This window comes from Zalophus californianus, chromosome X (assembly GCF_009762305.2).
Source record: "Zalophus californianus isolate mZalCal1 chromosome X, mZalCal1.pri.v2, whole genome shotgun sequence".
NCBI lineage: Eukaryota > Metazoa > Chordata > Mammalia > Carnivora > Otariidae > Zalophus > Zalophus californianus.
In genome coordinates, this window is record NC_045612.1 from 86,306,654 (window position 1) to 86,318,929 (window position 12,276).

Genomic DNA, 12,276 nt, shown 5'->3' on the forward strand with positions numbered 1-12,276 from the left:
AAATCAATGAAACCAGGAGGTGGTTCTTTGAAAAAATTAATAAAATTGATAAACCTCTAGCCAGACTTATCAAAAAGAAAAGAGAAAGGACCCAAAAGAATAAAATCACAAATGAGAGATGAGAAATAACAACCAACACCACAGAAATACAAACAATCCTAAGGGAGTATTATGAAAAACTCTATGTCAACAAATTGGACAACCTAGAAGAAATGGGTAAATTCCTACAATCATATAACCTACCAAAACTGAAACAGGAGAAATAGAAAATTTGAACAGACCAATAACCTGCAAAGAATTTGAATCCATAATCAAAAAATTCCCAACAAAGTAAAGTCCAGGAGCAGGTGGTTTCATAGGCAAATTCTAGCAAACAGTTAAAGAAGAATACCTATTCTTCTCCAACCATTTCAAAAAATAGAAAAGGAAGGAAAACTCCAAATTAATTCTATAAGGCCAGCACTAAACCTGATACCAAAACCAGATAAAGCCTCCATTAAAAAAGAACTACAGGGCAATATCTCTGATGAACAGACCCCTAACTACTCTAGTTAAGAGAAACAATTGATAGTTACCAGAAGGAAGGTGGGTGGGTAGATGGGCCAAATAGGTGATAGAGACAAGAAGTGCACTTGTGATTGGCATCAGGTGATGTATGGAATTGTTGAATCACTATATTTTTTTATTGTTATGTTAGTCACCATACAGTATATTATACACCTGAAACTAATATTTCACTGCATGTTAACTAACTGGAATTTAAAAACTTTTTAAAAAGGCTTCTTTTATTACCTAGGACATGGTCTATCTTGGTGAATGTTCCATGTGCACTTGAGAAGAATATCTATTCCTGCTGTCATTGTATGGAGTATTCTATAAATGTCAGTTGGAGTCAGCGTATTGATGGTGTTGTTCAAATATCCTTTCTGATTTTGTCTATTTCCCATCAATTACTGAAGCTATAATTGTAGATTTGTCTGTTTCTTCTTTCAGCTATGTCAACTTTTGCCTCTTGTATTTTGAACTTGTTATTAGGAGTAAACATAGTTTAGATTGTCATGTCTTCTCATGAATTGACATTTTTTATTAATATAAAATATCCCTGTTTATCCTTGGCAATTTTTTGGCTCTGAAGTCAACTTTGATGTTAATACAGCCACTCCAACTCTCTTAATTAGTTTTTGAATGGCGTCTGTTTTCATCCTTTTGCTTTTAACCTGTCTATGTAATTATTTTTGAAGTTAGTTTCTGTAGGTGGCATCTGGTTGGGTCTTGTTTTTTAATCCATTCCAGCAATCTGTCTTTTAATTAATGTGTTTAGACCATTTAGTATAATTATTGATATGACTGGATTGAGATTTGTCATTTTACTATTTGTTTTCTGTTTGGTCTCTCTGGTTTTTATTCCTCTTTCCCTTTTCCTGCCTTCTTTTAGATTTGAACATTTTTTAGTATCCCATTTTAATATGTCTATTGTGACTCTGACATCTCTTTGTATAACTTTTCATAGTTGCTCTAGGGATTACAAAATACATACCTTTCACAGCCTACTTAGTATCAATATTTCACCACTTCAATTGCAATGTGAAATCCTTACCAGCATATTGGGCCCTCTACCTTCTCCACTTTATGCTATCATTTTCTCATATATTACATCTACATACACTGAAAATCCCATCAGAAAATGTTGTTTTACTTTCAATCAAAACGCAAAAGAAGAAAATAGTCTATTATATTTACCCAGATATTTACCACTTCTGTTGTTTTTTAAATTCCTAATGATCCAATTTCCCTTCTGGTAAAATTTCATTTCTGTATGAAGAAAGTCCTTTAGCAATTCTTTTTCAGCAGGTCTGCTTACTATGAATTTTCTTAGTTTTCCTTCATCTGAAACTGTATTTTAAATTTTATCTTCATTCCTAAAGGATACTTTTTGTTGGATATTGAATTCTGGATTGATAAATTTTTCAACACTTGAAAAATTTTGTGTTGCTTCCTTCTGATCTAGAGTTTCTGGTGAGAAATCTGCAGCCATTCAAATAATTGTTCCCCTATATATAATGCATCATTTCTCTCTGGATGCTTTCAAGATTCTTTTGTCTTTATTTTTCATCAGTTTAATTATGATGTATGGGTTTCTTTTGGTTTGTCCTGGTTGGAATTTATTCATTTTCTTGAATCTGTAGGTTGGTGTCTTTCACCAAAATTTGCAATTTTTCAGCCACTATTTCTTCAGATTTTTTTTCAGCACTTCTCTCTCCTCTCTGAGACCCCAATGGCACAACTGATAGACTTTTATTAAACTGCCCCACATGTCCCTGAGGCTAATCTTTGTTCGCTCTGTTGTTTGTATTGCATAATTTTTTAAAAGATTTTATTTGAGAAAGAGAGAGGGAGAAAGAGAAAGTGCATGTGCACAAGCAGGGAGAGAGGGAGACTCCCCTGCCAAGCAGGGAGCCTGACACAGGGCTCAATCTCAGAACCCTGGGCTCATGACCTGAGGCAAATGCAGACACTTAACTGACTGAGCCACCCAGGTGCCCCTATACTGCATAATTTTTATTTATCTATCTTGAAGTTTACTCTTTCCTCTGACATCTCACTTCTGCTATTATGTCTGTCCATGAGGTTTTTCTTATTTATTATTTTTAAAGATTTTATTTATTTATTTGACAAAGAGAGACACAGCAAGAGAGGGAACACAAGCAGGGGGAGTGGGAGAAGGAGAAGCAGGCTTCCCACCGAGCTGGGAGCTCAATGTGGGGCTCAATCCCGGGACCCTGGGATCATGACCTGAGGCAAAGGCAGACACTTAACGACTGAGCGACCCAGGAGCCCCGAGGGTTTTTTTTTTTTTAATTTGTTATTGTATTTTTCAATTCTGAAGTTTCCACTTGATTTCTACTTCTTTATATCTTCTATTTATTGGATGAGACTGTATTTTTAACATTTGTTACAAGAGTGTTTGCAATTGTTTGTTTTTTAATAGTAACTGATTTAAAGTCTTCGTCAGATAATTGCAATATTCATATCTTCTTGTAATTGATATCTATTGTCTTTTGCCAGGCAAATTGAGATGCTCATGGTTCTTTGTAGGCCTATTAATTCCAGAGTATCTTCTGGATATTTTGAATATGACATTATAAAATTCTAGGACTTGCTGGGGCGCCTGGGTGGCTCAGTCATTAAGCGTCTGCCTTCAGCTCAGGTCATGATCCCGGGGTCCTGGGATCGAGCCCCGCATCGGGCTCCCTGCTCAGCGGGAAGCCTGCTTCTCCCTCTCCCGCTCCCCCTGCTTGTGTTCCCTCTCTATGTCTCTCTCTGTCAAATAAATAAAATCTTTAAAATAAATAAATAAATAAAACTCTAGGACTTGCTTAAATTGTATGGAAAACATATTTTTGCTTTAGCAATCCAATTAGGTTAGGCCACACGTTCCCACCAGCCTTCTGTGGGCTCATGGCCCAATGTCAGCTCAGTTCAAAGCTTTTGCAATGTTCTTCAGATCTGCCTAGGGTATGTTTGTCACTAAATGATCAGTCTGGAACCTAGATGTATATCTGTTAACTCAGTTCTCAAATTCTTTGATATGCTAATTAGGATCTGATCAACTCACACACAGGTTAGTGGCACATACCCAGAAGCTCATAAAAAAAACTTGGAGGGACACCTGGGTGGCTCAGTTGGTTAAGCATCCAACTCTTGATTTTGGCCAAGGTCATGATCTCAGGGTCCTGGGATCAAGCCCTGCATTGGGCTCCATGGTCAGTGCAGAGTCTGCTTGGGATTCTCTCTTTCTCTCCCCCTCCTTCTTCCCCTTCCCCCACTCATGCCCTCTCTCTCTCTAAAATAAATAAATCTTTTTTAAAAAATAAAGGAGAGTTGTTTTAAAAAGTCTCTAAAAAAAACTTTGAGGTCACTTTCCTGAGCTGCAACCTCTTGCAGCTCTTTATCCAATTGCTGGGACCTCCTTTCAGTCCTGTGGTCAGAAATTGTTCACTTCTACAGTTGTACTACCTCTGAAGACAAACAATGGAAGAACAGAGATATAAAAGAGCAACTGTGGCCACAGCTCCTTCAAATAACAATTAAGGTTCATCTCTCTAAGACTATTGGTTCCTGAAGGTTCCCATTGCCACTACAGTTGCTGCCACTGCATAATTGCCTGGGGATTGGGATGTGAGAGGAGAGAGAAATAAAGAAAAAGAATGGGAGATTTCTTCCCCCTTCACTTTTCAAGCCAGAACTAGAGAACTCTCCTGGAGTTCTCTGTCTATACTACAGTGCTCACTTCCAGGTTTTCAGCGGCATGAAGTTCCAGTTGGAGAATCTGAGAGCGGGAAAAGAGTGGGAAACTCTCCACTGGTTTGCTGGTTCCTCAAATTTTGCTGTTCTCCAATCTGCCTTAAGCTGCTTACTTTTCAGAACTCTCAAATAGCTGTGCCATGCACGCTGTCCCGATTTTATGACTGTGTTCAGTGAGAGACAGAGTAGCAAGCACTTAACCATCTTACCCAGAACTGTAATCAAGAATTGAATTTTAAATAAATCATTCTGGTCATTGTATGGAGGGTGAATTTGAAGGGAACAAAATTGAAGATAAGGAGACAAGTTAGGAAAGTCCCATAAATAATCCACACAAAAGATCTCAAACCTGGGCAGTGGTAGACAGACACTATGATGAAAATGCCAATTCAAGAAATAGTTAGGAGGTAAAGTTGGCAAGACTTAATGAGGTCACCCTTCTGTATGGCCATAATCAAAACATGTATGCAAGAAATTGAAAGTGATCAAGACTGATGGCTCCATTAAAAAAATATTTAGGAATAAATGTAACAATAGAAATATAAGCTTATACTTTGATAACTATAAAAACATTGTTGAAAAGAATTAAAGGCCTAAATAAAAGGCATACCATGTTGTAATGCAATCCCTAATAGTTGGGTTGTTATTGTTTTGTTTTTCATAATGCAAGTGCCTGACTTAAACACATCGCCAGTCCCCCCGTGTCTCTTTGATTGATTTTGGTAACTGATTATTTGGGCCAATTGTTTTTTCTCTTCCCATACTGTTTTTTCTCTTCCCATACTTTATATTCTTGCTCTTAGGTTTTAAATTCACCAATAAAGAATGAGCCCACAAAACCCTAGGTCCCCACCCTCAACCTCAATAGAAGCAGAACCCTAGGCCTGTGTATGCAAGGACTCTCCCTTTCCCTCTCCCTCTTCCCCCACCACAATTAGACCTTGCTATGTGCCTCTACATGTGCTGTGTAATTTCCAGAACTTGTAAGTAATAAATCTTGTCTCTTTCAGAATTTCCTGATGTTTACTGCTAAGGGCCTCTTGCAATCATAATAAGAACCACAAGGATCAGAGCAGGTCCAGCCACAACACTGGTTATCAACAGGCTGAGACTAGCACAAAATACATGTTCATAGATTAGAAGATGTAATACGGTTAAGATGGCAATACTCCTTAAACTGGCCTACAAATTCAATGCAATCTCTATGAAAATGCCAGCTTTCTTTTCAGAAATTGACAAGCTGATGTGAAAATTCATTTAGAAATGCATAGCAAAAGAAACTTGAAAAAGAGAAGCGAAGTGGGAGAACTCACAATTTCCCAATTTCAAAACTTACTAGAAAGCTACAATAATCAATATGGTGTGGTAGTGGCATAAGGATAAACATATAGGTAAGCAGAATAGAATTGAGAGCCCAGAAATAAGCTCTCACATTTACAGTCAATTAGTCAACAAGGTGCCAAGATAATTAAGCAGAGAAAGCATTAGTCTTTTCCAAAAACGGTGCTAGAGCAACTGGATACCCACATGTAAGAAAATGAAGTTGGAAACCTACATCTCACAATATATAAAAATTAATTCAAAATAGATGTTAGACTTAAATGGACTAGGCAATGGTTTCTTTTTTTTTTTAAGATTTTATTTATTTGACACACAGAGAGCACAAGTAAGCAGTGAGAGGGAGAAGCAGGCTCCTCACTGAGCAAGGAGCCTGATGTGGGACTCGATCCCAGGACCCTGGGATCATGACCTGAGCTGAATACAGACGCTTAACTGACTGAGCCACCCAGGTGTCCCTAGGGAATGGTTTCTTAGATGTGACACAAAAGCAAAAATATCCAAAATGGATAAATATGACTTCATCAAAATTAAAAACTTTTATGTTTCAAACAGCACTATCAAGATTGTCTTGTGAAAAGACAATCCATAGAATCAGAGAAAATATTTGCAAATCATATCTATGATCCAGAATATATGAAGAATTCTTACCATTCAGTAATAAAGACACATATAACCCAATTAAAGATGGGCAAAGAACTTGAATAGATATCTCTCCAAAGAGGATAAACAAATGGCAAATAAGCACATAAAAAGATGCTCAACATCACTGGCCATCAATGAAATGCAAAATAAAACCATAAGAAGATACTTCACACCCACTAGGACGGCTATAATTAAGATTTTATTTCTTTATTTGACAGAGAGAGACACAGTGAGAGAGGGAACACGAGCAGGGGGAGTAGGAGAGGGAGAAGCAGGCTTCCCGCAGAGCAGGGAACCTGTTGAGGGGCTCAATCCCAGGACCCTGGGATCATGACCTGAGCCGAAGGCAGACACTTAAAGACTGAGCCACCCAAGTACCCCAGGATGGCTATAATTAAAAAGACAGATAATAACAAGTGTTAGAAAGAATGTAGAGAAATTGGAACCCTCATATACTGCTCACAGACATGTAAAATAGTACATAATCCAGCAATTCCACTCCTAAGTATATTCACAAGAGAAATGAAAACATATGTCCACACGAAACCTTGTTCATGAATGCTCATAGCAGAATTACTCGTAATAGCCAAAAAGTGGGGAGAAAAAACAGATTTCCATCAACTGATGCCTAAACAAAATGTAGTATATTCATAAAATGGAATATCATTCAGCAATAAAAGGAAATGAAGTACTGACACCTACTACAACATGGATAAACCTGGAAAACATTATGCTAAGAGAAAGAAGCCAGACACAAAAGGCTACACATTGTATGATTTAGTTTATATGAAAAGTACAGAATAGGCAAATCTACAGAGACAAAAATATTAGTGGTTGCCTAGGGCTGGGGGGTGGGGGAGTGGGTAGGACTGGGGTTAACTGTTAATGGGTACAGGGTTTCTTTTTGGGGTGATGAAAATGTTCCAAAATTAGATTATGGCTATAGATGTACAACTCTGTGAATATACTGAAAACTACTGAATTGTACACTTTAAATGGGTGAATTGTATGATATGTGAATTTTATCTCAATAAAACTTACAAAAACATAAGGTTACAATGAAAACCAATTACACTGATCTGGAGTCATCAAAATATAAAAAATTCTTGAAAAAGAATTAGATGTGCTTCTTTAATAAAGAACTAAATAACAAGAGCCAGGTCTAATAGTTGTCTAATTTTGAAGTAGTGATAAGTGTAAAATAAATTTTGAGACATGAACAACCACAAAAATGATTGATGGTTCCACAATCACTTCTAAAGAAGAACAGAGTCGAAAAAATGTGGGCGGGGGGGCGGAATAATCAAATCAGTTCATTTTTTCCTTTGATGAAGTTCCAGAATTAAAAAGCAGGTATAAGATACTTCCTTTCAGTGAGGCTGGAATTTGCAAGAGGGATTCCAGCCTAGTGCTTTTAGCATGTTTATGCAAAGTTGGCTATGCAAGCTGAATCACTGTCGAGCAACTCAGACCTCTGGCTGTACCCTTTAGTCACCCTGCTAAGTAATGGAACGGGGCAGGAGGGAACCCAGTGATGTCTGGTCGCCAAGGCAAAGCAAGTTTGGAGGGGAAACGGGAAACCGACACAGAGAGAAAGAAAGCACTAAGACATCTAAGGGCCCAGAGTGCTCTCCCTCCTGTCCCCAACCACAAAAGGGGATGTGACCAGACTAGCATGGGGAATCTGGGGTCAGAACTGGGGAGGTATTTTCCCCAAGAGTTCTCCATCGACTGTCCCCTCCACCAGATTCCCACCCTCAGGACTGATATTCAAAACATGTGACACGTAGTTACACATGAGCACAGACCAATCACAACAGTTGCCAGTCACAGTACTAGAATAGAGCCCTAGAGGTCTCCTGCTGTGACAGACATCACTTACTGCAGTTGCTAGATTGCGGGGAGGTCACAGAGGTCTTAGAGGCAGGATTAAGGCAGTGGCTCTTCATCAACTGGCACAGAGTAGATTCAGCTCCTCTGTTAACAACCAAGATAGCTGTACCAGTACACATCACCCCAAAGGTAGGACAGGGAGAGAGAGGAGAACCTCCTTAAGGCTTTATGAATGAACATTGGGCAAATGATCGATGCCTGCATTCATGGGACATCTCACTGATTTCACAGGTGGAAAGTTCTCCTCTTGACACAAGATAAGGTCCAAAGGAGATCCTGGCATGCCACTCCAAGCAGCTTTTCAAATTTAGACTCTAGAAAGCTGCTTAACTATGAAAGTAGGGCTATATTAGGGTTAAAATCCTAATTCCCCATCTTTTTGTCATCCAGGAAGAAACAAGGAAAGCAAGCAACCTGAGATGGGGACCAAAGGGTATTGGCCCACACTCCCAGCTGCCCCAGATCTAAACGCTGAGAGGCCTGTCTATCTGGCAGGGCTCTCTCTCTTTGAACTGGGCACCAATGCCCCAAGGATCCTCCTTGTACAGACTCAGCCTTCAATTTACACCCTAATTCAATTCTTCTTCCCATGAAGAGAAAGTCTCCAACTAGAGAAGGAAACTGGATAACTTAGATCCTTGAGGCACAGGGAAAAACATCCCTGGGCTATGCATGGGGCTCCCGAGCAATAAGAGGGGACGTGAGCCCTTTTAACAACAAACAATTTTTTATTAAATTTCTAATCAAATACTATAATAATTTCTTTTCTTTCATAACAAGTTAAATATTTACAACACTATCAATTTGGGAAAAGACAAACAAAAGAGTAAAAAAGAAAGACAAGTGATCAAAAGACACATTCAAAGACAGAATAAGTAACAGCTTATTTCAATGCCTGCCTGGCCCTGGTGGCCGCTGCCAGTGTGCCGGCTCCTCAGCCTCAGACTTAGCAGTAGTTCAAAATCTTCTCTAGCTTCAACATGTCCAAGGGGGGGATTTTGGTGACTTCGAAGAAGACCCTGCAAAAGGAAGAGGGCTCTGCTCAGCGTAAAAATAAGCCAAAGCAAACAGGCTCCTTGGAATAAATGAGACATAGGACTCTTGGTTCCCTATATTGGTTTAATCCTAGAGCAGAAAGTAAGGCGAACAGTACTGAATCTTTCTTTTTCCTTAAGTGAGGCTAGTCTGTGCCTCCCCATGGCTGAGCACAAACCCATCCTCAACCGGAGCTTGGTACTTACTGGTGAGAATACTTGGAATGCACAGTCTTGAGCTTGTTGCAAGGACGCAATGTCAGCAGGGTGTTTAGCTGCTTGACCAAGGGGTGAAGATCAGAGGTCTTGTAGCCACTGTAATACTCCAGGGCAGGAGCCTGGAAGAAGCAACATGAACAGTGACTTTTACCACAGGAAGCGGACCCTTCCTCTATCTCTACCATCCCAAATCCAGACTTTGTATACATGGTATAGGCAGAGGAGATAGTCAGACATTTCAACAACTCATACAGCACAGACACTGACGAGTAAGTATAGAGTACTTCCTAGAAGACTAGGTTCCAGCTGCAAACTAATGGTACAGCTATCCAGATGAACATATGTACCATATACCCACAGGTACCAGTTGGATATTAGCCCTGGTTGTAGGTATTCATGTAAGCTGAAATCCACTAAGGAATCTAAGGAACATGACTAACTTTGTAATTTACTCACGCTCAGGTCAAGAGCCAATGGCCAGGCAAACCTCAAAACAAACTTAAGATCCCAAGTCAACAGACAACAGGAATTTAAGGCAGTTCCTTTTCTCTGGCTCTAAGAGCTATCATTCCATGCATTTATGTTCTCATTCAATTTTAAGGATGCCTATTATGTGGCAGAAGTAATACAGCAGAGCGTTTAAGAGGAAAGGTTCCAGAAGCAAACGGCTTAGGTTCAAATTCTAGCTCCAACAACAGCATGGACTTGAGCCAGTTATTAATTTCTTGGTGCCCCAGTTTCCCACTATGCCAAATGGGGATCATTACAGTAATTGCATCATAGGAGCGAATGAGTTAATACACACAATGCACAGTGGAACAGAGGCTAGCTAGGGTTAATATTACCAAGCCCTGTGTAGGCTGCTGTGAATACAAAGATGACTAAGGCCCCTGCCCCTAAGGAATGTGTAGTGGGGGAGACAGCCGTGCACACAGAGAATTACAGAATGTGTGGGAAGGTCTATGATGAAAGTGAGAATGGGACCCTGGAGAAACAGAGCAGCAGGACCCATGAACTTTGGCCAGGAGAGTCACAGAAAGCTTTGTAAAGGAGGGCACGACTGCAGTGGGCGTTGAAAGTCAAGTGGGAGCTCCACAGGTAAAGAAGAGAAGGTCTCTTCTATAAGGCAGTGGTTTTCTAAAAGTGTCTTAAATTACTTTCTCTGAACTCTTTTTTTTTTTTTTTCAAATATCTTACCTGGAAGCCTAAATACCTACCTGGAATTGGGAGGGAGAGCTAACAAGCCCACCAATTTGGATCCCTTTACCTTTTACAGGGCCCAGGAGACACTTCTACAGGAATCACAGGGCTCTACTGAATACTGTTTAGAAACCACTGCCACAGGTAAAGGGCAATCACTGGCATGCTGAGCAGGGGAGTAACACATTATATTGGGTGTGTCAAATAAGATTAATGGCTCCATTGTCACTGCACAGGTTCGGACCCCAATGCTTCATCTTGACTATTACGAAAGCCTACTCACTGGTGTTCCCACTTTTATACTATCTCTCATTTAATTCACCTTCTCTACTGCTATACCAGTGGTGTTTCCAGAACACACAAAGAGGAGTAGGTCACTCCCCTGCCTCAAAACCTTCCAATGCCTTCATATAAAGTGGGTCTCTCCATTTGGCATCAAAGGTCTCTCACAATCTGACTACACCCTACCATTCCGGTCTCATCTCTCACCACTCCCTGTTAATATATCCTCTGCTCTATCTACAGGAAGTGCCTTATTCTGCCCCAAATACCTCACACTCTTCTCATTGCCTTCACATCTGGTCAGTTATCATTCCCTCTACCTAGAATGTCTTCTCTAACAGGTTCCTACTCATCTTTCAAGACCCAACTCAAAAGTCACCTCCTCTGTGAAGCCTTTATCTATAGAGGCGGTATACATAGCATAGAGGACTGTGGGGCCATACTACCTGAGTTCAGATCAGGGCTGACACTTAGCTGATACTCATTGGTGTAACCATGCCAACTGTTAAAACACAGAACTATTTCTATACTGGTCGGCAGGCAGTTTGCTGCCCTGAGTCCCTCAGTTGTCCCCCTCAGAACCTACAACATTTCCCCATGATCTGAAGATCAAAGCCTGGCACAACGTGGAGCCTCTCCAGGGCCACAGTTCCAAAGTTATGGCCACATCAGTTCTGATGATACAGGAGGTATAACAATTTGAACACGACCCGTAATCCCCAAAGACTAGCTCTGCCTCTCATTAGCAAAACATGGGAAGTTATTTCTTATCTGTAAAGTAGGGACGATGGTACTGATCTTGTGAAAATTAAATGAGTTAATACACAAAGTACTTAGATCACTGTCTAAGCACTAAATAAATGCTAGCCATTTTTTTCCTTTTCATCATCATCACTGTCATTTACTGAATGCTTTCTCTGTCCCAAGAAATTTCAGTATGAGTTGTCCAAGTTCACACAACGGTTTATAGCAGTCTTTCTTGGTACACAGAGGTTTTCCCAGCAGTAGTGGCTGCAGAACTTCTAGGTTGGAGGAGCTTCGGAATGACTTTTACTTATACTGGGGAAGGAGGCTTTAGGGGACTTCCTCTTCAGAGAAGACCACTATACTATACCTCTGAATCCCCCATTATACACACAGACAGTTGCTTGCACAAGTCTGGGTCTGTGCTTCTCAAATTATATTCCAATGAGCTCTCAGGGGAGTGGAGGGCAACCGTGCTGGGGGGACTGCAAGGGGCAGAATGGGGTCAGGTAAGAAGGGGGCCCATCCTACCACCTGCTGCAACCAGAATTATTTCATATTAGTCTGTTTTACAATATTGGGTTTTCAAGTAAGCTTTCTTTGGAATAAAGAGTAC

The 12,276-nt window shown here is 40.1% G+C and overlaps 1 protein-coding gene across 13 annotated transcripts in view; it reads right to left on the reverse strand.

The window, feature by feature from the left end:
- Nucleotides 1–8,895: 8,895 nt before the first annotated feature.
- The window catches only part of CCNB3 (cyclin B3), a 62,014-nt gene continuing 58,633 nt past the window's right edge, over nucleotides 8,896–12,276 (reverse strand). For all 13 annotated transcript variants that reach the window (XM_035725738.1, XM_027608987.2, XM_027608982.2 and 10 more), the window contains 2 exons: nucleotides 9,423–9,553; nucleotides 8,896–9,200 (listed from right to left, as the gene is read on the reverse strand). In XM_035725738.1, coding sequence (XP_035581631.1) covers nucleotides 9,128–9,200; nucleotides 9,423–9,553 — 204 coding nt within the window. In that variant the 3' untranslated portion in view covers nucleotides 8,896–9,127. The remainder of the gene's footprint in view (nucleotides 9,201–9,422; nucleotides 9,554–12,276) is intronic.